Raw genomic sequence first — 27,482 nt, 5'->3', positions numbered from 1 at the left:
TTGAATACATGAATGCAGAACACATGGATATGGAGGGCCATCTGTATTTACTGAGTTAAAGTAAAAAAAAGTTTGAAAAATACTCCCTAAGGCACCCTGAGAGCCAAAAAGTTTATTAATTCTCTCAAGAATTCTGAATTGCTTGGAAATAGATTAGGTGCTATGGGAACGGATCTTTAGACATGATAATCACACTATAAATGTTCTCTTTTCCTCATCTTTCCTGTACTCTTCTTTTTAGTGACTTATTCTTATTTGTTAGATGTACGCGGCATCTTTCCTTTCTTTTGAAATGAAGTTGCAATTAAATAACAATAATTCATATTTAACATAAATTGAAGAGGTTTACTCTGTGTGACAGGCCACTCCATTTAATCAACATGCCAGGCCACTCTACTAATATTCAGACAGCTCAGAAGGTACTGAACCACATTCATTACACTCATGAAGATATATTTAAGGAAGTTGCTAATGAAAACTCTGTGAAATGAAAATTAAATTTCTTCATAAGAAATGATTACCAAATAGTTACCTGGCTCATAAGATCAAAACCATTATAAATATCACAGAGTTCTTTAAGGATAAGAAAAAAAAAAAAAGATAATTTATTTTTAAAACAATGGTTTTTAAAAAAACAGTACAGCTACCAAAGCAATAATAACATTTTAGTAACTGTAGTTAATTGTCAATAAAGGGCAAAAAAAGTTGTCTGAATAAAAACAGAAGCAAGATGTTGCATCTATTCAAAATATTTCCTCCTTTGCATTCCTTTACAATCACTTATTATATAAAATATTTTGTTATTTTATATCATTTCCTTAGTCATACCTCTTTCTTTGAAAATATACTCACAGATGTTTAGGTGAGCAGTGTAAGCAGAGAAAAAACAGTAAACAACCTATCTAAATGGAAATATAATCCCAGCTCTCTGTTTTTTACTTATAAATTAGAAGTAGTGAGTTAAAGCTAAAAGCTCTTGAGGACCTAATGCATAGGAGAAGACACGGAAAATACAAATTTACCACTAAATAAGTAGCATCTACCATTTTTGCAATATGCCAGCAAAAAGTGAGGTTCTCAATTTTATGCCAATGGGAACAAAGGAAGAGGTATTTAGTTTTGCTAAAAAATCAATTTCTAAAAGGGGAAGGATTTTACCTAAGCTAATAAAGGGGTGTGTGTGTGTGTGTGTGCGCGTGTGTATTTAAACTCAATTCAAAGCATTAGAAGTTAAACTGTAGAAAATCAAATCATAAGTGTTCAAATTACAAGAAGGTTTTATAAAATTATAAAATGCAACCTTTCTGTCTTATAGCAGTACAATAATGTTTTAAATACTTCTGTCAAAGTGTACTTGCTTACTAGTACCACTTGAAAAATAACATACGATCTTCTAGTATTGGAACAGTAGGATTTTGCCCTAGTATAGCTATTCATTGCTACTTCTCCCATATGCTTGATACACTATCTACCAGAAAATTCTAGTAAATGAATTAAAGAGGGGGAAACATGAGTGTACATATTACTTTATTCCTTTTAAATCTAAGACTTTCAGAGGATAGGGTATTGTCAGGCCCCTTTCCTTAAGAGGTGCTGAGCCATCAGGAGTTAACTTTGTAAAGTAATAAAGTATTTTCTGAAAAGAAAGAGCTTGCAGCAGGTTTATACATAATACCTTAGCCCTTCCATGTTTGTCTCTGACTAATTAAAAAAAACAAAACAAAACAAAAACACCTCATCCATTCTACTTGTTATTGTTTTCCATCTTTGGTTTTATTCTGTTTACCAGAACTGGGTATTTTCCCTAGTTCTCATTTTGACCTTTAGGAATTCAAACCTTGACTTAGCAAAATTGACTCCTTACTTTTATGTCCTTGACTTTATTCCTGTGACTAAATATTCTGTCCCTAGATTCAGTTTTATGCTTCTGGTAACTTGACCTTGATTACTGACAATGAACTTGATCCTGATTCTGATCATTTGGATGGTCACTCCATTCACATCAATGTATGTTAATTCAAGCAAAAAGGCTTGCCAACATAAGCACTCCATGAATTAAAATGACTTCTTTACTACCCAAGATGATTTAAAGGAGAAAAATATAACTAGTATCAAGCCTTTATCAAAGAAAGATGAATTCCTGAAAATATGAGGTGGGCGGATCACAAGGTCAGGAGTTCGAGACCAGCCTGGCCAAAAGGGTGAAACCCTGTCTCTACTTTAAAAATAGAAAAATTAGCCGGGCATGGTGGCATGCACCTGTAATCCCAGCTGTTTGGGAGGCTGAGGCAGGAGAATTGCTTCAACCCAGGAAGCAGAGGTTGCAGTGAACCAAGATTATACCACTGTACTCCAGCCTGGGTGACAGAGCAAGACTCCATCTCAAAAACAAAAACAAAAAAAAAAAAAACACACACAAAAAAACAAAACAAAACAAAGCAAAAATTCCAGTAAAAATACAAAGGAATGAAGGAAAATATTTTGAGAATTAGTTTACGTATTCATATCATTTTAATAAATTTCTTCAATAAAGGAATGGATATGCCACTTTCATTCAATTCTGATGAAACTGGAAACACAGTTATCCAAACAAGTCAAGAAGACAGAAGACCAAGTATTTCATAATGTATCAAATGACTGCTCTAATGACTCAACTTGGTAATAGAGGAGAGGGATCATTGAGAAGAGAATCTAGAAATCATTTGACTAGGAAAAAATTTAAAAATCAATGTCTTCTTCCCACTCAACTCTATGGACTCTATTAAATTATGACATTTGGCATTTAAAATACCAATCAACATCTAAACAATTCCTGGATCTCCCTATTTTTACATTGTTTCGGTTGCCAAGTTTGGTTCAATTTTGAGGAAAAGAAAAATGTTCTTTAAGAAAATGACAATTGATCAATACTGCCTAATTTACCTGTGAAGCAAAGCCTTCAAATACATAGATTTTCAATAGAAGTCTCTTCTGTCCATAGAGATACCTGAATTGTTGGTGATATATAATGAGAATGAAATCTAATACCTGATTCCTTAGTAGGGAAAAGGGGGAAATGCTTCCAAGAAAAAAAAAACAAAACAAAAGCAAAAAGCAATGCAGCTCTTGAAAACCAACTGGAAGGCTGCAGAGAGCTAAGCTTCCTATGTTCACTCTGGTATTATTTTCACCTTGTTCTTTTTTCCTCCACAGAGGGAATGTGTATGTGCACACGCATGTGTGTAAGACAGAGAGGGAGAGAGATCTTCCTACTCAGAAAACTTTCTATCTATTCTCCCCCAGCACATAATAACAGAGCCAGCTACTTTAATCTCAGAGAGAACAGAGAAGCATACAGGTCAGAATAAAATATTTTCAATTTGATAATACTTAACGTAAGATTAATTTAAGTGACTAATAATTATAAAATTTAGCTGACAAGATTTTTAGTTTTTGTTTTTTTTTTGTTTTTTTTTTTTTTAAACTGGATCCTCTAATAGTAGAAGTCCAATGCACTATCCATTGTACCACAGAGCTGACTTGGACCTTCTAATATTAGAAAGTAATCACAATAGAAACTTGAAGTTAATAATAACAACTGTTAACATTTTAGCAATTTCACATTAAAAGTCATAATAATTACTAACATTGATTGACAGCTTACTATGTGCCAAGCACTGTTCTCCATCCTTCACACAAACTTTAATTTGTTCCTTACATTTTTCCTCTTAGATAGGTACTATTATTATCTCCATTTTACAGATAAGAAAATGGAGAAAGACATTAATAACTTGCCCAGCAGCATACTGGCAATAAGAATTAGAATAAAAATTCAAACCTAGGCAATTTCATAGACCGAAACTCATAGTAATCTGTACAGTCCAGATGAAATCTTACCAAGAAATGATGGATACAGGGCAAGAGCACGATATCTGCCAGAGTGAAGTAAAGCCCTTCTGCAAACACATGCTCCAGAGGTGGAAGGTCGGAGGCTTTTGCTTTTCTGATGTGAGAAGGCTCTCTGTTGGTAGTAGCTGGTTCTTCCTGCACTGTGAGCTTTGAGAATGCCACTTTCAGTTCCAGACTCTCAGATGAAGAGTCCAACTCTTCAGGTGTTTCCTGCGTGTGGACCTTGCTCTTTGCCTTTCCCTTAGTAAGGGGAGGCCCAACTCCATCAGCCTTCTGTTGCCTGAGTTTCTGCCTGCGGAGTTTGTCATCATTATGCACTCTAACAGGCTCACTAAGCTTTTTCTCTAGCTGTAATATTTCTACAGGTATAGTTGGGGGCTGGTCAGAAGACTCTCTGAGAAAATTCTCAATCGCCAAAGGGATGGTGAGTTCACATAGCCTGGTCCACTGACTAACCTACAAAACAAAAACAAAACAAGAAATGAAAGGATTTTTTAATTTCAACATAACTTGAGAAAAAATAACTGTCTTATTGGGAAATAAGTTTTGAGCTAAATCATCCCTGGGTTAGGTTTTATGTTACATCAGGAGACACATCACAGTGTTTTAGAAGTAAAAACATTAAGCAAAGGAGGTGTAGCATTCCTGTATTCCCCTTACTAAATAAATCATTATTTCTCAAAGCCTTAAAAATATACCTCCCCTGTCCTGCCATTCTCCTAGATCCTACAATAAACAGAACTTCCAAAGCATTGCTATTTGAGTTCCTAATTATGTGTAAACATTCCGTTTAAAAATCAACATAACTAAAATAAAGAAAAAAGTTATTTTCTAAAAATGTCTCCAAACTTTATAAATTAAGTCTTAAATTCTTATTTTTCAATACTGCACTGAAATATTGGCACACATAAAGGGTGTATTAGCCCATTTTGCATTGCTGTAAAGGAATAGGTGAGGCTGAGTAATTTATAAAGAGGTCTATTTGGCTCATGGTTCTGCAGACTATACAAGAAGTATCTGCTTCTGGTCAGGACCTCAAGAAGCTTTTAGTCATGGTAGAAGGCAAAGAGAGAGCAGGCATGTCACATGGGGAGAGAGGGTGCAAGAGAGTGCAAGGAGGAGGTACCAGATGCTTTTCAACAGCTAGATCTCTAGTGGACTAACAGAACACCAAGCCATTTATAAGGCATCTGCCCCCATGACCCAAACACCTCCTACCAGGTCCCACCCCCAACAATATTGGGGATCACATTTCAACATGAAATTTGTAGGGAATATTCAAACTATATCAAAGGGCTACCTTATTTCATTGGTTACTGTGGTTTTTTAAAATAAACTTTTATTCCTAATAAGAAGTTAAAATATTAAATGGTCAAGTAATTATGTTATCACTCTATAGCTTCAAATAACAGAAAAGAGACATTATACTTACTTCAGCACAGGCTTTCAAGCAAGCCTTTTTAAAGCCCAGAAGTTCCAAAAGTTCCTTCTTTAAGGGGTCTGCTTCATAGGATTTCTGGATTATGTGTCTCAATACAACGGCAAGTCCTGCTCTACAAAAATTGTCTGATCGTTCTACTACTGCAGGCAAACAGCAATTCTGGACTATTGGTGGGAGCTCTTGCCTTGAAATAATCTGTATTTCAACATCCTGGATCAGATCATCTCTTAGTAGTGAACTATCTGTATTCACGTCTTTGGTGACAACTAAGCAAATTTTAAAGATTTTACAGTCACAGTAAGATAACAGAAATAAAGTTACAGATGTATGAAGAGGAAAGATGCATCCTTTTGTTTGGTGAGAAAAGTCCAAATACAGGTATTCTTCTTCTGTAAGACTTTTCTTTATGGCTTTCATTTTCTTCTTTCATTGGGTCACCTAAAGTATAAATTGTAATGATTATGGTCTTAGAATATAATCATTTAGAAGCTAAAAGATGAATGTTTCAAAAGCCTGTTCTAGAAATCAGTAAAAATTTGCAGTAGATAATAATGCTATAAAGTTTGTTTCTGAAGACTGACTAAATGACTTCCAAAAGAAAAAATTCCACCCTGTGCAATTGACTAGCATTAGAGGAAATTTTACAACAGCTCCTTTAAAATGAGCAAACCCCAGTGCTTCACAATAGAGCCCTCCCAATCAAGTATTTTGGGTTCTCACTATAGGTGAGAACAGGAGATAAACAGAAGGGGAAATAAATTCACCAAGAATACTGAGAGCTGTCTGGGGATAACATCCTTGAGAAGTTTTGCTAGTGCTGGTCCTTCCATACTGCTTCTTTTTTATGACCCTACAAAATAATAGGGAGGGGATATTTGTTCTTTCAGGAGAAGTGGATTCTACTCAAGTGATAGCTGCTGAGTGCTAAATCATAATATAAAAATATTTAAATTTCCCCATAATATGGATAGTGAGAGCTGAGATATCTTAAAGCTAACATGTCCAAAATCTAGTTCCTTATTCTCTCCCACCCCCAAACCTGCTCCTTATGTGTCTTCCCCATCTCAGTTTACACCATTCTTTTCCTTTACACCCCCATAACCAAACCCTCCAAGGTCTTCCCATTCTCCTTAGAGAAAAGCCAAAGTTTCTACAACAGCCTACAAAAATCTCCTTGATCTAATCCTCTTTTATGTCTCTGAGTTTGTCTCATTAACTCTCTTCATTGCTCACTGTTCCAGCCAAGGTAGACTGTTATTCCTCTAAAACAGCCATCTCCAATATTATTGGCACCACGGGCCAGTTTCATGAAAGACAATTTTTCCATGAGGGGTTGGTGGGGGGATGGGGATGGTTTCCATATGAAACTGCTTCACCTCAGATCATCAGGCATTAGATTCTCATAAGGAACGTACAACCTAGATTCCTCCTGCATGCAGTTAATAGGGTTGGAGCACCTATAAGAATCTAATGTCATTGCTGATCTGACAGGAGGCAACATTCAGGCAGTAATGCTGGCTCACTGCCGCTCACCTCCCACTTTGAGGTGGGGATCCTAACAGGCCCCAGACGGGTACTAGTCCTGGGCCCTGGGTTGGGGGACCCCTGCTAAAAACACTAGGTACATTCCCACATCAGGGCCTTTGCACTTGGTGTTTCCAGTACCTAGAACAATTCCTCACTTCCTTCAGGTATTTATTTATTCAATGGCAACTTCTTACTGAGATCCTCCCTAACTACTCAATTTAAATCACAAACCCCAGTCCCCATGTTCCCTGAAAAAAACCTTTCTATTTCCATCTATGCTTTTTTTCCATAGCGCTTATTGCTATGGTGATATACCATATTTGATTATTTGTCTCCCACAACTAGAATGTTCCATGAGTAAAAATTTTTTGTTCACTGCTTTATATTATTATTACATATATAAGCAAGCAGTATTTGACAAATGAAAGCAGAGATAAATATACACACTGGTTAAAGGTGCAAACACACACAGTCTTGAGATCACATTCTTCATGGCTATTTTGAAGTCATATTCCTTAAGGTTTTTATCAATTGTCCTGTCTTTTTATGTTTATACGTTTCCTGGATCAAAAATTCCCAATGTTCTAATCCATAAATTACAATTATTCCAAAACTGACACTAGATGGCACTCTTTAAAAGCATTCATCATGGAAATATGTACCAGAAACATGACATATTAGAAGGAAAATTACTTTAAAAGCTTTTTAAAAGTATACATGCACCTTTCATCTTTTAAGTGTATTCAAAATGTTAGTGTACACTTAATTTTAGAAAACCTTCATCATACTAAATTTTCTTTAATATTTTAAATTCCTTTTTTAAGAAAATCTGAAACAAAACCTGAACACTTGAAGCTTCTTAGTTCTTAATTCTTTAAAAGTAAATAACTTATAATCCATTATAAAAAAGAAATATAGTTAGTAAAGTATTATCTTATAAAGTTTCTTAATAATACAAATAATCACTACTGCTTTATTTTATATTTATTCTATTAAAATATAACAGATACATACCATGATTTGTTACTTCTTAAAAGATTATCTGGGGGAAAATTATTTTATGTACTGTAAAAGCAACAACTTTTTAACTTACAGATCCCATTTTCTCCCTGAGCTTATTTTTTAAAATTTTTGTCACTGAGAGATAGTTTTTAAACAAAAAGGTATTTATTAAAGATCAAAGGTCACAGGGTTTTTTTTGTTTTTTGTTTTTTGTTTGTTTTTTGTTTTTTTTTATAAAGCTGAATAGAGCTCTGGAAACATTTTCATTATTAATATAACACCTTTATGCTATGAATCCTTAAAAACAGTCAAACAAAGTGAGATCTGTAACAACACTAGGGCAAAAAGAACCAACCACACTTGCCAGGAATTAACAGTCTTTTTGAGGAATTTGCTGTGGACTCACTCTCCTGACAGTAGGATAATAAAAAGAAGACGGATCCCTAAGTGTTTCAAGAAAGCAGATTTGAAAGAAAACATGACTGATTTCATCATTTGCCCAGCAGTCTAAAAAACAGTAATTATGAGCCTCATCTTAACACTTTTTAAAAACTGGAAACAAAGCCATGCTATTTAATAGCTTTTAAGATACGTAGAAATATTTTTTTTTAAAAGTACGTCTATATTTGCCATGTTGCAAGGCACATTAGAATATGAAAATAGGGTTTTAGACATATTCTATAAACTCTTCTCATTGTTAGCACTTAATAAAATGCTAAATGTCAGCAAAACAGAATAGCAATAACCTGCCCATGGTGATATCTAAAAATTAATGAGATGCCTGAGAGAAAATGCAACAAAGTACTGTTGATTCTTAACGTATTTTCTTAAAAATATAGATGTTGGTTTTTCCCCTGGGAGATTAAAAATGTTACTTAATGATCTTAGAGTAAAAAAATAAAAAATTACTCTCCTTGAATAATGTTTCCCTATTATGTACTAATATAATTTTTAAAATAAATATTATTTAGTAAACCTGTACAAATGTGATGTTTTTGGCTTGCACTGTGCCTCTTTAGAGAGAAGAACCAGTATTTGCTCCAAGTATGCAAATATCACAGACAAAAAAAAAAAATCCCTCCTCTTTTTTCTTTTCTAGCTTGAGAATGCCTTAGTTCATTAATTTTATGTCATGAGCTTTAAGAAGGTAGGTACTATAGAATCAACTTCTGTCTCTAGGGCTTCTGGGGCACAGCTCTTGTTATTCCATATTGCATTCCTGCCAAGCACAGAAATAGAGTAATTTGCTCTTTCTCAGCTTTGACAGGTGCCACTCTCCAGAGAGGGAGAAAGTAGCAGACAAAACCACAAACTTCAAGATATTAAATAGAGTGTGCATCTCTTTCCCAGACATGTCAATTTGCTTGGGAATCTTGCCGAATTAATAGGTATAAAGAAAAGATTATGGCTTTGATTTCATTACTCAGGAAAGTTCTAATACATTTTTAAATGGTGGAATTAGTCATAGATTTAATATTTAGGCCTTCAGAATTTTTTCTTTGCACTTTCATTCTAATGAATATATCTTAGCCTTGATAAAACACAGAGAATGAGAGAGATAAACAGTAAACATATTAAAAATAAGCATACTTCTCCACAGTCCAGAAAAAACAAAGCTTGAAAATTTTGTGATCAAAATTCAAGATCTATGGCATTATGTACATTATATATTAGATAAATTATATATTATATAATGAAGACCAAAAAGTGCAAAACCACTGCAAATTATCAACCTGTGTTTTGTTTTTTGTTTTTTCAAATAAGTTATCTTTGTGACAATTTGATAGGCGCTCAATAAACGTTAGGTAAATAAAGTTTTAAATAGTACATACATTTTATCATCTACCTACTATGTGCTGAGCACACAGAACATGTGCATTACTTCTAATGCTCATAATCCTTAAAAGTATTTTATTTCCATTATAGAGATGAAAATTGTACATCAGTCCAAAAGTATTAATTAAATTTATAAAAGATCTTAGAGACATTTAATAGGTATTGTTCTAATATAATAGTACTGTTTATAAATAAAATTTCATAAACTGAAGCAATTTTACCAAAGTGAAAATCATCAGATATTATGTTATTCTAAGCAAGTATGCTGGTCTCAGTAATCCTTGATATAAACTTCCATCCCTGGGTTATTTGACAAGTTTCTGCACTGGATTAAATTCTTTGGCAATTCTTTCCTGATTCCTTTTATTGGCTACTCTGCAGATGGCTCAGTGACCCACAGCTCAGTGTTTTGCCCTCTTCTCAATCCACACTCCATCTTTTGAATACTGGCTTTCACACTTGTGATCATGCCACACAATTAGTTACACATTTTATAATGTAACACACAATACACTGAATAAAATGGAAACAAAAATGTCATGAAGCAATACTTATCCTACTATATGGGATAAATCTGATATTTTTTACTCTGTGCTTGTTTTTTTAAATGCTGGTTGTTACTCATTACATTGATTTCCTGACTCATTAATGGGGGCACAGCTCACAATATGACAGCACTGTTACGGGTGATCTCCAGTGCCATAGCTTTAAATATTATCTGACTCTTATATGTATCTTATCTTCTCCCCTAACTTCAGACTCCTGTATTCTACTTGACAGCTCCATGTGGATGTTTTTCTAAACCTGCTCCTCTTCCCTTAGTGTTCTACTTCCTGGTAAAATAGGAATACCAATCAACCAGATGCTCAGGCCAAAAACTCAAAAGTCCCACTCAACTTCTTTTCTTCTCTCTCTCAGACCCTGTCATCTCTACCTTTGAAGTATACGCTAAATCCAACTCCTTAGCACCTCTACCACTACCACCTTAATCTAAGTCATCACCAGTGCTTACAAGGACTACTGCAAAAGCCTATTAACTGTTGTCCTCCACTTGCCATAAAACAGTCCATTCTCCAACAACAGGATGATCCTTAAAAACATAAATCAGATGTCTCCTGCTCAAAACCATCCAGTGGCTCTTCAGCACACTCAGAATAAAATCCAAATTTCCTATTATGGCCTACAGGCCTACTGTGACCCTAGCTATCCCTTTCTGACCTCATCTCTTATCCTTCTTCACTCCCTTCCAGCCATAGTTGTCCTTGCTGTTTTTGGAAGGTGCCAGAAATGCTCCCACTGGAGAATTTTTGTACTTGCTATTTCTTTGCCTAGAATGCTTTTCTCCAAGAGATTCACATGGCTTGCTCCCTCATTTCATTGATTTATCTGCATAAATATTAACTCAGAACAGCCTCTCCTGACTGCCCGAATTGAAAAAGCACTCCCTAGCCTCTTACCTAGCTTCCCTTTTTCTTCATAGCTCTTATCACCTAACACTATAATATCTCCAGTGTTTAATGAACTCAAACTTTAGTTCAAGGAATGAATGTGCATACATGAATGTTAGAAATCACTGTCTGAGAGTATTATTAATAACTTTATTTTTGGTACAATATGAATTTCATGCTTCATGACACCATTCTTTCTTTTCCAAATTAATAAATCTATTTTAAGGATCAACTAAGTATAAATTAAAATGAAGAAATAAGATCACCTTTGTGAGGTGAATTGGGAAAAATATAAATGGAATCTAACCAAACTCATAAATAAAGCAAGCACAGAAGTTTTTATGTATACTTATATCCAGGGCAAAGGAACTAAGAATCTTAACTAGATTTCATACATTTGTCTAGCGAAAATATTTATAAAACAAGAATTAGAAAGTAAAAGATTAGAGCCGAGACTGTTGAGCCAGACTACCTGGGTGCAAATATCCTGGTTCTGATTCTTAGTAGCTATAAAAAACTTTTCTGCATATCTGTTTCCTCACTTATAAAATGGAGACAATAACTGTACCTACCATGTAGTGTGCTATACAGAACAAAGCTTGTCACATATTAAGTCCTTAAATAAATACTAGCTATTATTATTTCTTTATAATTTAAAAGCAAATTCTTTACCAACTGGCACTATTAAAATATGCAAACTTTGGGCCGGGTGCGGTCGCTCACGCCTATAATCTCAGCACTTTAGGAGGCCGGGGCGGATCACCTGAGGTCAGGAGTTCGAGACCAGCCTGACCAACATGGAGAAACCCCCGTCTCTACTAAAAATACAAAAAAAAAATTAGCCAGGCGTGGTGGTGCATGCCTGTATTCCCAGCTACTCGGGAAGCTGAGGCAGGAGAATTGCTTGAACCTGGGAGGCGGAGGTTGCAGTGAGCCGAGATGGTGCCATTGCACTCCAGCCTGGGTAACAAGGGGAAAACTCCATCTCAAAAAAAAAAACAAAAACAAAAACAAAATGCAAACTTTGATGGGCAAAATCCAAATTATGCTTTATATTTTCAAGCATCTTTCCATGAAAGGTAAGGGATTTATATTGATTGAAAAGTTTTTCCCACCCAAACACTGAAAAAACATATTTGTTACTGAGACTGAAAGCCAGGAAATCATGAAAGGTAAAATATAAATGTGAAACCTGTAATCCATGTGCACATTAACCCATTGTACAAAATAAGAAGTTCAACACAGTTTATAAGTATGAAAAATCACAAACTGTTTTCTTAAAGATTAAAATTTAAACCTGCTTAAATTCTCTCCTACATCATATGTTCAATATTTTGAATTTTATAACTTAGCTTGGGTTTTATGTTTTTCATAAAACAACACTATTTGGTTGAATATTGCACCCTATTTTATTACAATAACATAGATTTAACCAAAAAAAAACCAATAACAACAACAAAAGAAACCTTGCTGCTCAACAGATAGCAGCCAATTACCTTAAATATTTAAAGTCAAAAAAGATAAGAAAAAAACAGATTTTTTTCAAGCTCATTAAATATGTAATATGGGATGCAGTTAAGTCCTAGAGAACAAAAGCCAATGATTAAAATTAGCTGTTTTCTTATCTGGTAAAGAAGTAGGAAAAAAGTTTTTACGTGAAAAGCTTACTGTAACCTTAGCCATAAACAAAGGGTGTAATCTTCTCTCTGGAGAATCAGGAAATCATCTGTTGCCATGGAGTCATAATGCCTGCAGCTAAACCAGACCTCATAATTAACAGTGATCCACAGCGCAAATGGCTAACATCAAGTACAAAATAAAATTACTTAATTTTCACAGCAAACAATACCTGTGCTTGTTTTAATGTACATGGTTTAAATATCTGCATTCCAAGTATTCCAATATTCTGCATAACAGAATTCCATAAACTACATTAAATACCTTAGAATAAACACACACACACACACACACACACACACTAGGGAACCGTGTATACTACAGATGTATTAGCTAGCTGGCTCCAGAATTTCTTAATTTTGAGGGCTGCTAAATTGTTGCTATTAGAAAGGCTAATTGGATACTCAGTATTTATTCTTTGTTAGAAAAGCTAACTGGATACTTAGTATTTATTTTTATTTAAAAATCACAGATGACATAAAAGCTACAAGTAAAACAAGTTTAAAAAAGAAAAAACAGGCCGGGCGCGGTGGCCCACGCCTGTAATCCCAGCACTTTGGGGGGCCGAGGCGGGCGGATCATTTGAGGTCAGGAGTTTGAGACCAGCCTGGCCAACATGGTGAAACTCCGCCTCTACTAAAAATACAAAAATGAGCCGGGTGTGATGGTGGGCGCCTGTAATCCCAGCTACTCGGGAAGCTGAGGCAGAAGAACTGCTTGAGCCCGGGAGGCGGATGCTGCAGTGAGGAGAGATCACGCCATTGCACTCCATCCCCAGGCGACTGAGCGAGGCTCCGTCTCAAAAAAAAAAAAAAAAAAAAAAAAACCAAAAAACAAAACAAAACAAACAAAAACTTGATTGGCCCACTACTAGAGATGCTCGTTTGAGCCCTGTTTGTGCACAACGTGCAGGTTTGTTACATATGTATTTGTGCCATGTTGGTGTGCTGCACCCATCAACTCATCAGCACCCATCAGTTCGTCATTTATATCAGGTATAACTCCCAATGCAATCCCTCCCCCCTTCCCCCGAGCCCTGTTTAAAGCAAAAAAAAAAAAAAAAGTGCAAAATATATAAAATAAAAAGAATTGATGATTCTCAAATCTCACTGACCTTTTCAGTCTTATTTTTGAAGTGAGACCTCACAAAACGATACCTACAGGTGTAATACACGATTTTTAGTAATGAGTATGCTTAAAGCAATCCTCTCAGTGGTGTGTGCCCCCAATCAGGCAGTTTAAAAAAAAAAAAAAACCCACATAGCTTAATGTTTGATTTATTAAATATGACAGCGAATCATTTAGTTGTGTTATAACAGTTTATTATCATGGATTTAAATGACCATGTTTACATTTTAAAATTATCACTAGTTCTTGCTAGCTTTTGCATTTTCTCCTGTAAACACTGCTTTTACCGATAAGCTTAGATAAAATAGAAATATACCACCTTCTTTATCAATAATGTAGCACACGATATATTACTAAAGCTGGCATTTTCTTGATATTCAAGAATTTATGACAAGGAATGGGATCCTGGCATTAAGAATAAAGAGGAAAAAAACAAGTCATCTAATCCCAAAACCAGGGGGAAAGTTGGGATGGAAGTACGTGTATTAGCAAACGTTTTTGAAGCCAAAGCAATTTTCATGCAAGTTAAACTTTCTACAGAAGTTAAAAACCGAAGAGATACTGCTGTGATGACAAAACATAAGCAAATGGCCCAAAATGAGGCAAGTCCTTTGGAGTAAATATTAGGTAGTATTCACATAGAACTGCTTTCTGCAATTAGGAAGAGCTGGAATGGAAAACTCAATGCCAAAGAGAGAAGAGAAGTTAAAAGTGTGACCCAAGAGGTCTTAAATTACACTTAACAGCAAACATCAAACCACCCCCACCAACGCCTCCAACTGGAAGCTGTCCCATTTCTCCATCAGCAGAGGAAGACACGAGGGATTAGCTAGGGGGAAACTGGGAAACGCGTACTACTGAGGAGCCCAGAGCCCTCAACCCGCACCTTCAGCAGGAGTGGCCAAAAAGGAGTTTGAGGCGGCCCCAGGGCTGGAGAAAAATCAGGACAATGATACCACGCCCTTATCCTTCCCACCCTTTCCCCGCATCCTCAGCCCTATAGACCTCCGAAGAAAAGAGCAGTCCTTAGGGGGTCGCGGAGGCAGAGAAGCCGGCGGCCCGAGCGCCCTCTTTACCTGGTCGCAGAGGCGCGGCCAAGGCAGGTAGGGTGCGTGAGCGTGTCGGAGACCTGGGCCGCCTGCGCCTTTCCCGCCCAGCCCGAGCTGGAATTCCAAGGCTGCCTCTGGGAGCTGCTGCCCGCAGACCACTCGCTTCCACAGAGGCCAGGAGAAAAACGACAGCCAGTTTATCTGGAAAATACTCCCGCCTGCCGTCATTCATAATCCGGCGGACCGGAAAAAGGGAAGTAACGTCACTTCCTACTGTCGCACTGCCAAACGTTTCCCCCGCCCCTACTGTGGGAACCTTTGTTTTTCTGCTTTCGGAGCCGGCCAGTGCCGGGACCATTTCCGAAGGACCACCGGGAACAGACGGATCGGCAGGGCGGGGCGGAACGGTGAGTTGTGCTGAGCGACTCTGCTCCCGGCCGCCTCCTGGAGGCTCGAGACCCCCCGCTAGGAGCGAGGTGGGAGAGTAGCTACATGGGGTTTTAGTTTCCTCGCTCCTCAAGCGGAATCATCATAACCTTCTGGCGGTTGCGTACCCTAGACTGACTGCTCTCCCCTTTCAGTGAGGACTGTGCTTCCTCCGAGGAAGTTGCGGGCCGAGGCATGCGGACCGAGGATGTTTCTAGGTCTAGGGACGAGGGACTTGGAATCCTGCCTCGGACTTTGTCGGAGGGTTTTAGTCACTTCTCTACGTAGCTCCCTCATTGTCTCTCATCTTTTGGCTCCCCTGTCAAGGACCATCCCCCATTCTAGGCCTTCGATGTGTGATGCTTTGATCAAAGGATTGACATTCTTTTTCCAAGTATTTGCTGTCAGCTTTCAGTCACTTGATTGGTTTGGAATCGGAGCCTTTTCTCCTGCGATTCCAGGTGTCCCTAAGGTATCATTGTTACCCAGAACCAAGAACTCTGGAGGAATGAAAAAGGCAGCATCTTTAAAAGAATGTTTATTGGAAGGGGTTGCAAGAGTTTGCGAAGTCATGAAGAACAAAGTTTTTTAGAGCCATTATGAAATGGCAACGGTAATACTGCACTCTGTGTGCATAGATTCGGTTTCCTTCATCTGGGGCACATGCGTATGATCAACTTTGGACTTCTTTTGAGATTGCCAGGTAGGGTGAAAAATGGATCTGGGAGAAAGCACATACTTACATTTATATATGAATGCCCAATTCAGGTTGGAGAAATCACAGAAGCCTTATAAGGTGACATTTACCCAAAAAACCTAGTTCATTCATTGGGTAAATATTTTTGAGCCCTTATTAAGTTTCAAGCACTAGGGAAATACAGTGAACAAAACAAGTTCCTGCTCTCAAGTTTACAGGCCAGTGGGATTAATGAATTTAAGCAAGCTAGGTGAAAGGTTATGAGAGTTTTACAAATAGGAACATTGTACTACAAGTCTCCAGTCATGAAGGAGGTGATTGCTTTGCTTTTGCTTTTTTGATGTTTGGAGGTTTTTTGTGCGGGCAGGGGTGAGTTACTTTTGTGATTTTTGCTGAAGGGACCTTGGAAATGGCTACAGTTGTATAGAAGGAGAGATAAGACCACTATACTTTGATCACTTAATTCCAGTAATTCTATAGCCATTATTTTGTGGTACTTTGCAAAGTGGCAAAGGGATAGGCAAAAAGATAAATATAGACTCTGCCCTTAAAGTACTCAGAGTTTTGTAGGGCACATAACACTTGTTTAAAAAAAAAAAATACTTCAAGGGAGAAAGTTGCACTACCATGAAAAAGCACTGTGAGATATCCTTGAAGGGAGAGACTATTAATAGAGTTTGGAATGGAGAGGGGCACAGCAGCTGTCAGTCAAGTCTTCAGGAGAAGTATTTGAACAGGGTCTTGATAGGATGTAGAAATATAAAAATAGGTAAAGAGCTTCCCAGACAAAAAATTAAAAAAAAAAAGAGAGGTAGGGCCAGCTAGCTATAAGGCAGATCTGGGGCTGATGAATGATAATATTTGTGCCAGTTACTGAATCTTCTTAAATGCTAGGCCAAGAAATGTGGACTTTATTTTGAAGGTGGTGGAAAGCCCTAACTTCTCAGCAAGAATTTTTTTTTTGTTTTAATGAAAAGGAAGAAAACTGGGTTTCAGGAAAATTCGTATGGCAACAAAGTTGAAGTCAAGGAAAATAACGAGGTTATTGCCATAGTTCAAGTAAGCTAATAAAACCTGAATTTCATTAGTAGCAGTGGAAGTGAAAAGTAGGACAAGTGTGAAAAATATCGCAGAATCCACAGGAAAGGACTGCTGATTATTTGAATATAAGGAGCAGGGAAAGACTCAGTGAAGGAAAGACTTTGGTCTCAAACCTGACTAAAAGTAAGTTATGTCATTTATTGAAAGAGCAGGACAAGGAACTTTTCAGGAGGATAATCAGAATCTCAATTGTAGTTGTAACTGAATTGGAGATGCCTTTAAGGAACCAGATAGACACATACACTAAGCATTTGGAAACACGAGATTCAAATTTAAGAGATTTGGCTCGTACTTGTAATCCTAGCAATTTGGGAAGCCACAACAGGAGGATTGTTTTAGCCCAGGAGTTTGAGACCAGATGAGAGCAACATAGCACAACCCTGTCTCTACTTAAAAAACAACAAAATTAACTGGGCATGGGTATGGTGGTACATGCCTGTAGTCCTAGCTGCTTGATAGGCTGAGGCAGAAGGATCGCTTGAGCCCCGGAGTTCGAGGCTGCAGTGAGCCATGATCTCAGTGCACTCCAACCTGGGCAAGACCATGTCTCAAAAAAAAAAAAAAGAAAGCGAGAGAGAGAGATTGGAGTTGGGATAAAACATATTAAATCATTTACCAAGAGATGATAGTTGAAAACCTGATGTGTATAAGATTACCAAGAAGAAACTGCTAGCAGAACTAAGAAGATAGCCAAGGACAAACACTTGGACAATACCAGAAGCAACAAGCATCAGAAGACAAACCAGAGAAAGAGTAGTCAGAGATAGAAGAGGAAAAACAGAAAAGTTAAGTATAACAGAACTCAAGGGAGGAGAAAGTTTTATGAAATTGGAAGTAGATAACAAGTATTTACTTGGCCAACATTTACTATTATTTGCTGTTTTCCAGGAACTCTGCCAGACAGGGGTTACAGCAGTAGGCAAGACCAGTCCACTGCCTGCCTTCATGGAACTTACATGCTGATGAGAAAGAAAGATTATTTACATAATTAACAGTGTGATTAATATTATAAATAAGTACAGAATGTTTTTGGACTATGTAACAGTAAAACTTCTAGTTTTGTTGAAGGAATGTGTAGGAAAAACAGAAACTTGAGAGGTGACTTAAGATGGAGGTGGGGGTGGCACACTTTCTACTGAAGAACTAAGGTAAGAAAGAGTATATTGGAGGGCTTGAAATAAGTCATATAGCTATAACAGAGAGTGAGAATGGCCTGAGATACTAGGTAACATTTAATGAGTGTGAACTATGTGCCAGGTACTGTTGTAACGGCTTTATATGCATTATCAGATCATGTAGAGCAATGGTCCCCAACCTTTTTGACACCAGGGACCAGTTTCATTGAAGACATGGTTTCAGGATGATTCAAGTGTATTACATTTACTATGCACTTTATTTCTCTTATTAGTACATTGTAAGATATAATAAAATAATTAGACAGCTCACCATAATGTAGAATCAGTGGGAACCTTGAGCTTGCTTTGCTGCAGCTAGACGGTTTCATCTGGGGATGATGGGGGATACAGTGACAGATCATCAGGCATTAGATTCTCATAAGGAGCACACAACCTAGAGCACTCACATGCACAGTTCACATAGCATTCACACTCCTGTGAGAATCTAATTCCACCACTGATCTGACAGGAGGCAGAGCTCAGGTAGAAATGCAAGTGATGGGAGCGGCTGTAAATACAAATGAAGCTTCACTTGCTTGCCTACTGCTCACCTCCTGCTGCATGGCCTGAAGGTTAGGGACCCCTGATGTAGAGAATTAGAGACCTTGTTAAGAATCTTATTCTTGAACCTTTGGATTGTGAGAAGTGAATAAAAGGATTTTAAGGAAGTAAGTGATATGAAAAGGTTTAGAGGATGACAAGAGTGGTTGTGGGAGACTGATTAAGCTATTGCAGTGGGCCAAATAATAGATGATGATAGGTTGGTCTAGAGTGGTAGTAGTAAGAATTGAAAAGGGTGGATAGATTTGAGATATGTTTAAGAGGTTTGGTTATTGAATTGGGGGTGGGAATTAAGGAAGTGGGAAGAGGTAAAGCAGCTTCTGAGTTACTGGCTTGGGCAATAGGGTAAACATCATTTGAAAAAGGGATTACTAGAGGAAGAACTGGTTAGGAGAAAAGGGAAGAGTGTATGAGTGGCTCTGTTGGAGACACATTCAATAGGAGGCACCAATGAGATATCCATGTCAAGCTGGCAGTTGGATCTTGGGAGAGACACATGGACTGCAGAGATGTATTAGTAATCACTGGCAAAGGACTGTATAGATCAAATTGTCTAGAGCAATAATTCCCAAAATTTAGAGTAGATGGAATTGCCTGGAAGGCTTAACACAGATTTCTAGACCCTACTCCCAGAGTTTTTTCTTCAGTAGGCCTAGGAATGGAGATCAAGAGTTTGCGTTTCTAAGTTCTGACGTGATGCCTATGCTGCTGACTCAGAGACACATTTTTGGAAGAAGATGTAGAACAAAGAGAGACCCAGAACCTAGCATTGAGGATCTCATTTTTAATTGGAATAGGAGGAACCTCCAAAGATGACTGACAAAGAAGTAGGAGGGAAAATCGTATGTATTAGGTTTACTGATTGAGGCCACGAATGACTCATGAGAGCATTTTCATGGAATACTGGGACAAAGGCCAAATTGCAAGAATTGCTGTGTAAGTAGAAGGAATGAAGAAAAAGAGTACAAAAGTAGATGATTTCTGAGAAAGTTTTCCTGTAAAAGAGAAAAGATAGAAAATGTTTGAATATATTTAAATGTCAATGAGAAGATGCCAGTAGAAAGAAAAGGCTGGGAAAAAAAAAAAAAAAAAAAAGATATGGGCAGTAATCCATAGGCCAAGGTTCAAGAGGGGACAAGAAGAGATAGGATCCAGATCCAGGTGACATTGCATGGAGAGCGACCTTCTCCTTTTTTATCAGATGTGAAAGAGTTTGAAAGGATGAGTGCAGGTAAGTTTGTAGATGTGCTGGAAGGAAGTTGACTTAATTCCTCTCTGACAGCCTCTCTTCTTTGTGAAGTAGGTGAGGCCATCTACTGAAACGCAGAAGCAATTTTAAAAGAAAATGGAGAAAGCGTAACTGGTCTTTGCAGAAAGTGGGGAAGTGAGTTGACCAGAGAAAGATGAGAGAATTGCCAAGTTGTACTGAATGCCAACCTGAGAATGGTGATTCTGAAGATAGGGTGTATATATATTCCCAGTTGCACTTAGAGTTTGGGTGCAGGCAGAGAGAGAATGACTAGCAGGGTGGATGTCTATAAAGTAGGGAAACTACAGGGCTTTCGGGTGCCTAGAGTACTGAAAGAGTTATTGAAAGGTTGGACCACAGAATGTGAGCTGGATAGGAAGTAAACGGCTTACTGCAATAAATCAAGGATAATAAGAGAAAGAGAAAAAAGGTCATTGTTTAGTAGTGGGGATTTTTGTGCTGTATGCATTTGACACAGTTAATTCCCAGCATCACCTAAGAATTCACTCTTATCAATACTGCTACTACCACTTCCTTAGGTCAGTGAAAGCTTTAAAGTGATAAATATTAATTTTCTCACATTCCTTTTTTAAAGCAACATCTATTTTTTAAATGAAAGCTACATTTCATATACTAAATTTCTTTCGTACATACATTTTTCTTTTATACACACACACAGGACTTTGTTTTCTAGAACTCTAATCCGTAGTAAGAATGATATGGCTCTTTTACAGTCTGTTTTGGCCACGGGTTTAGGAATGAATATACAGGAAAGGAATTGTATGGAAGTAACATGATTTGGTGTAACTCCAGGAAAATATTTTTGTATATATAGATCAACACAGTTACACCAAGTTGCTGACCTCTTTATGACTGCTGTAGAAAATAAAGTTCTTTTACTATATGGATATTTGCCAGTAAGGAAGGAAAAGTAACAGAAATTAGAGAAGGCAACAGAAAAGTGGGAGTAAAAGTAAGATAGAAAACTAAAATATAAAATATAAACCACATAACCATGAGTGTTTTATTTTAGGCTCAACTACTGTTTTCTGTTTGGTGAGGACACAAAAGTCAGGGCAAGAGGGTGCCAACAAGGAGAAAGCAGAAGGGACAAGAAATTGGAGGCTTCTGTAACAAAGAACAAGTGGAATGGGAACAGAGAAATAATAAATAAATACAGAAGAAAGATTGACTTGGCACTTTGAAGAGGTCCCTGGGTTAAGGCAGTGGAAGAGATAAAGTAATGGAAGATTGTAGTCTGAAAGGAGAATTGATTGTAATAAAAGAGGTGTAATTTAACAAAATTGAAAAGCACCTTTATCTTTATCTTCAAAATATAATTTTAAGAAGTGACAGAGGCTGCTTTTCAATTTTGTTAAATTACACCTCTTCCTTCCATTTGTGGCAAGTTTCAGATTTCACTGGCTGAAGATAAAGCTCCTTGAGGTTAAAAGATCAATTATATAATACACTATTATAACTCTGTATGTGAATAGATTTTTACAAAATAGAAATAGAAATAAATTTTACAATTAATATTTTTTTCTCTGTATTTCACCATGGGGACCACTGGGCCAGAGGGCCATGTTAGTAATTTAGGGGAGGGGTACAAAGCCTGTTAAGTTTTATAATGGTAAGATTGCATAAAAAGAACTGACTCCAAGGTTCCAACTGGAATGTTGGTGTTGATGACTTCTGTAGTCTTGTAATCTAGGTGCTGACTCTTGTCACCTAATCTGTAATGTAAACCTCTTACCTGTGATTGTAGAAATACATAGCAATAAATACTTGGCTTTCATTTTTCAGCATAGAAATTTCAAGAAATGTTTTTTCTATGAGGGTTATTTTAGGTGTCAACCCTTTGGTCAGTACCCAATAAACTAAACTGTTTCATAACAATCGGACAAGTAAACTGCTATTCCCTTTACCTATATGAAATTAGATCAGTAGAAAGATTAATAAACTGTCATAGGAGTGGAATTTAAAGAAAAAAGAGATTAGGTGGCTGTTACCCTTGTATATACTGGAGGAATGGCATGTTTACCCTTTCAGTCATGGACATTTTATTAAGGAGCTATTTTTTCCTCAGAACGTACATGGAGACCAGCCCCTTGAGTAAATTTTAAAATAACTTCCCTATACCTATCATTATGTAGAGGTGATGTATGTAATAATATAATTTTAAGAAGTGACAGAGGCTGCTTTTCAATTTCGTTAAATTCTTACAAATACAACAGTTTGAGATAAGGTAACTTTTTCATTGTAGTACTGACTTTTGGATTCCTTTCCATGTGTGATTCAGATGGTATTTTAGTATACTACAGAATTTGACAATAATTTTGTAGTTATCAGGTAGATAACTAATACCCTCCTGGGAACTTAAAAAAAAAAAAAAAAGCCTAGTGATGTGTATGTGTGTTTCTTGTCAGATGTGGAGAAGGTTGAAGAGTGAAGTTGGAGGGGAGGGAACAACAAAATCCATTTTCAGATGTGCTTTCATATGCTAGGATTCAACCTACAGCAAGTTTTAATGGTGTTATAAACCCCTGAAAATGGGAGATAACTGGAATTGCTGACAGTTCTCTAACTATGGCAGTGCAAGTGTGTTGCATTAATATAATATTAACCTCGAGGATAGAAGATTTCAAGTCATAGTATATTGATCAAAGGATTGAACACAAAGAATACATTTTTATTTTGATAATTTCTTGCCTGGAGAGGTTTTTGAAAAAGTGACAACCAGAAGCAGAACCACATGATAGCATTGGTATTAACTAAAAACAAGACTTTTTAGTATTGTGGAATTTCATAAGCCTTTGATGTATATCTTTATCCATCTTGGCTATTTTTTAAGCTCTTTAGGACACAACGCGTCATAGACTCTGTGTGTGTGTGTGTGTGTGTGTGTGTGTGTGTGTGTGTGTGTTTTAAGTAGTTATGATATTATCCCTCAGAAACCTTACTTTTAAAAATAGGTTAATGCATGAGATACCACAATCTAAATGTGATCAAATAAGGTTATCATTAATATGTTTTCTGAGACATTCATGGTTGGGGCAGAGAACTAAAGAGGTGAGTTTAAAAAAAAAAAAAAGAGTTGAGGTAAAAGCGGCAGCAGTGACCATGACAGCTAATCACTTAACGCACCCTTTCACCGCTGCCCTCTTGTGATACCCCTTACACACACAAACACATGCACACTAAGTCTTCCTTTGTGTTATGGAAATAAGGTTTGAGAGAAGAAATTTTGATGCAGAGTAAACTTGACCTAAACCCATCAACTTCTATGTACTGAAACTGCAAAGTGTATCTTTTAAAACACAGCTAGGAAGGAGTTCTGTGGCAGGGAGACGCCTACCTGGATTTAAAACGTTACCATCAATATGGATACACAGAAAACTGATACTGCTAGTTGTTTCAGGGGGCAGGAGCTAGATAATGCCTGTCAGGAATAAGAAGGAAATTTACTTTTATTTGTAATAACTTTTTGGTAATTTTACATTTTATATCATGTGCACAGTATTATCTATTATAAATTAAAAAACAGAAGAGTAAAACTTTGACATAGATAATTGTGCATTGTCTTCTAAATTACGTCCTCTTTTTTTTCCTTCAGGTGTTTGCAATGGCTGCTACTGTGAACTTGGAACTTGATCCCATTTTTTTGAAAGCACTAGGTTTTTTACATTCAAAGAGTAAAGATTCTGCTGAAAAGCTAAAAGCACTGCTTGATGAATCTTTGGCTCGGGGCATTGATTCCAGTTACCGTCCATCTCAAAAGGTACCTGCATGAATAAAAAGCTTGAAGAGAGTTTTATAAGACCTGTGGTAGTACATTGATAACATATAGACCATCTCAAAACAATCTCTGCTGAAATAATCTGTCCTTGTGGCACGGAGAAATTATATTCTTTCTTTTTTTCCTTCAAGTTTTCAGAGAACTGTTACACCACATAGAAAAATCAGCTGGGGGTGTGGGATATTCTGTTCTACTGCTTTGTGTGTATATGAATTCACTTGTTTACGACTTACTTTAATTTCCGATTCTTTATGATCAGAATTTTTTTTAAGCTGCTGAATATAACCACAGATTACTTCTGATTATTCTCTATTGTTTTAAGGATTAAAAAAATCAGGTAAAAGCACAGATTTTTCAACAATATAAATTGAATATGGGTAGGATAATTTAAGAGAAAAGGAGGTATGGATGAACTCTGAGAAGTTTGTAGCTCCTGTCTTGATAATAACAAAGCAGGCAATGGCAACTTTATGTGAAAAGAATATATGTTTTGATACCAAACATACCTGTTTTAAATCCCACTTACATCTTATAATTGTGTGGTGATAATAGACAATGTATCTTGATGTCCCAGGTACTGAGTAGTTTATGTGAATAATTAATTTTAATTATAATAATGATCCTTTAAGATAGATACTGTTTTCTGCATTTTATGTAAGGAAACTGAGGCATGCAGTAACTTCATTTCACTTAGTCTGTTAATTGGTAAAATGGTGATGATAAGAACTACTTTGCAGAGTTGTAAAAATTGAAGGAGATACAGTAAATGAGTCACCTAGTGTAGTATCTGCCTGGTACATAATAAGCTGTCAGTGAATGACAACTCTTACTATATTCCCTAATACCTACTAAGACATTCTTTCAAATTCTTCTAAGCTCTTGTCCTGAAACTCCAAATCACTCAGGTCTGTGGACCTAGATCCCAAACCGAGAAGGAAAAGATAGAACATGACTAGCTCAAGTCTAACCAGAATCTGAAGCTCAAGTAAACACTGGCATTTTGTCCCCAGCCTTCTTTCAATACTAGGTCTAGTACTCCGAAGCCTTTTTATTGTACTTTGAGTAACAGAACCATTGTGACTTCATTTCTTCTATCCATTCTGATTCCAGTAGGTTCAGTGAATTCAGATCGAGCAAATCAATATGGCTCTACAAAGCATACTACCAAATTCATTCCACTGTGGGTGTTGGTATTGTCCAGTTAGGAAAACCTATTATTACTAAAGAAAAAAACCTATTATTACTAAAGAAAAAAAAAATGTTTTAATGGAGCTCTAAAATGGAAGTTTATCTCTTAAAGAACGTGAAAAATTTGTTGTGATTAAAAAGCATGTTGCCCTTAGGTTTCTAGCTAGAGTTTACTTCTCTTGGTCAATTTTCAGAAACTCTTTTGTTACAGGTTTTTAAAGCCCAGGTCCATTTAATTTTAGCCTTCAGCTGAATATTTTCATCACTAGATTTGTGTGAGAAGAGTGATTTATGCCAGTGTTTCTCAAACTTTAGCATGGTTAATAATCACCTGGAGGCAGTGATATGCTTATAAACATTACCAGGTCTCCAAGTGTATTCTAACATGAATATTGGTTGATATTCATTTACATTAATGAGGAAGGCAAATGTGAAATAATGCAGTTAAAACTTAACTCATCTGTCAACAACTAGAACAACTTTTTTGCTTAATAGGTAATAGTTTAATACTGCATGACTTTGTCCTCAATTTTTTAGTTACACACAATACATGTTTTTTGTTTTTTTGTTGAGACAGGATCTCACTCTGTTACCGAGGCTGGAGTGTAATAGCACAATCTTGGCTCACAGCACTCTCTCCCTCCCAGGTTCAAGCAGTCCTCCCACTTCAGCCTCTTGAGTAGCGAAGACTACAGGTGCATGCCACCATGCTTGGCTAATTTTTTTATATTTTGTGGAGACAGAGTTTTGTCATGTTGCCCAGGCTGGTCTCAAACTCCTGGACTCAAGCAGTCTGCCCACCTTGGCTTCCCAAAGTGCTGGGATTATAGGCAGGAGTCACCACACCTGGCCCACCATACACTTTTAAGTTTAATCTGCATTATTAACATTTTCTTCAACACTTGACTAAGTCTACACCAGTGGTCAACAGACTTTATAAAGAGCCAAACAGTAAGAATTCTAGATTTTGTGTGCCAGATGGTCTCCATTGCAACTATTTAATTCTGCCATGGTAATGTGAAAGCATTTATTATACGTAATATATGGGTGTGGCTGCGTTCTAATATAAACTGTTTATAAAAAGCTATTTATAGGCCTCAGTTTTAAGCAGTCAGCGTAATAATATATCAAGCCCTGCCACCACTAGATCTGAGGAGCCATTCCTCCTTCCTTTTTCTTCTCTTCCTCCTCAGAGGTAGACACTATTCTGAAATTGATGTGTATTATTCCCATTTATACTTTTGTACTTTTACATATTATCACAGTGAAATAGACTGCACTCAGCTGCTTTAGTTTTATTTAGAATGGTGGAGGAGTGCCCTCCTTTATGGGGAGGGGAAATTCCAAGGAGCTGCCATATGCATAAACTTTGTTTATGCATACTATTAGTAACAATAAATAAGTTATCTATATCAGCAAAGCTATAGTACACGAATAAGGGATCAAAGTTTTAAACAGAATGGAAAGACAAGCCACAGACTGAGAGAAAATATTTACATATCATATATCTGATAAAGGCCTTGTGCCCAAAATCTATGACGAATTCTTTAAACTCAATAATGAAACAAGCATTCATTTTTTTTAAATGGACAAAATATTTTATCAAATAGTTTACCAAAGAAGATATATGTATGCCAAATGAGCACTTGAAAAACTGCTCAGCATCATTAGTTATTGGAAAACTGTAAATTAAATCTAAATGAGATACCACTGCATACCTATTAGAACGTCTACAATTTTAAAAGACTAGCCATACAAATTATTGGTGAGAATGGAAAGGAGCTGGAACTCTCATATATGCTTGGTGGAAATATAAAATGGTCCTGCGACAGAGTTTGGCAGTTTCTTAAGAAATTAAGCATATAGTTAATACTTACCGTATAATCCACTCCTATTTATTCTAGAAAAGTAAAAACATAGGTATGTACAAATACTTGTACATGAATATTCATAACAGCTTTATTTGTAATAGTCCCAAACTGCAGACAACCCAAATATCCATCAATAGGTACATTGATAAATAAATGGTGGTATATTCATTCAATGGAGTATTATTCAGCAATAAAAAGGAATGAACTATTGATACACTTAACAACATGGATGAATCTCAAAATAAATATTCTGAGTAAAAGAAGCCAGACAAAAAAAGAATGCATACTCTATGATTCCATTTATATAAATTTCTAGGAAATGCAAACTAATCTAATGTTACAGAAAACAGATAAATGATTGCTTGAGGATGAGAGACATATTTTCTCTAGGGTGTATACCTGTAAGAGGGTAATTACAA

The 27,482-nt window shown here is 36.6% G+C and overlaps 2 protein-coding genes across 4 annotated transcripts in view; one reads left to right on the top strand and one right to left on the bottom strand.

The window, feature by feature from the left end:
* Window positions 1-15,264, bottom strand: part of GSTCD (glutathione S-transferase C-terminal domain containing) — a 137,628-nt gene extending 122,364 nt beyond the window's left edge. Inside the window, exons 1-4 of one of the 2 annotated variants that reach the window (XM_030915874.1) lie at window positions 15,024-15,041; window positions 6,094-6,179; window positions 5,321-5,767; window positions 3,877-4,344 (exon numbers count right to left, since the gene is read on the bottom strand). In XM_030915874.1, the coding sequence (XP_030771734.1) occupies window positions 3,877-4,344; window positions 5,321-5,746 (894 nt within the window). In that variant the 5' untranslated portion in view covers window positions 5,747-5,767; window positions 6,094-6,179; window positions 15,024-15,041. Of the gene's footprint in view, window positions 1-3,876; window positions 4,345-5,320; window positions 5,768-6,093; window positions 6,180-15,023 lie in introns of both variants that reach the window. The other variant, XM_010371555.2, reaches the window with a different exon arrangement.
* A 39-nt stretch (window positions 15,265-15,303) lies between these two features.
* INTS12 (integrator complex subunit 12) overlaps window positions 15,304-27,482 on the top strand; it is a 26,058-nt gene continuing 13,879 nt past the window's right edge. Inside the window, exons 1-2 of one of the 2 annotated variants that reach the window (XM_010371551.2) lie at window positions 15,304-15,403; window positions 23,822-23,986. In XM_010371551.2, the coding sequence (XP_010369853.1) occupies window positions 23,831-23,986 (156 nt within the window). In that variant the 5' untranslated portion in view covers window positions 15,304-15,403; window positions 23,822-23,830. The other variant, XM_010371552.2, reaches the window with a different exon arrangement.

The sequence above is a fragment of the Rhinopithecus roxellana genome, chromosome 2, assembly GCF_007565055.1.
Source record: "Rhinopithecus roxellana isolate Shanxi Qingling chromosome 2, ASM756505v1, whole genome shotgun sequence".
NCBI lineage: Eukaryota > Metazoa > Chordata > Mammalia > Primates > Cercopithecidae > Rhinopithecus > Rhinopithecus roxellana.
This window is presented reverse-complemented; position numbering and strand designations above follow the sequence as displayed.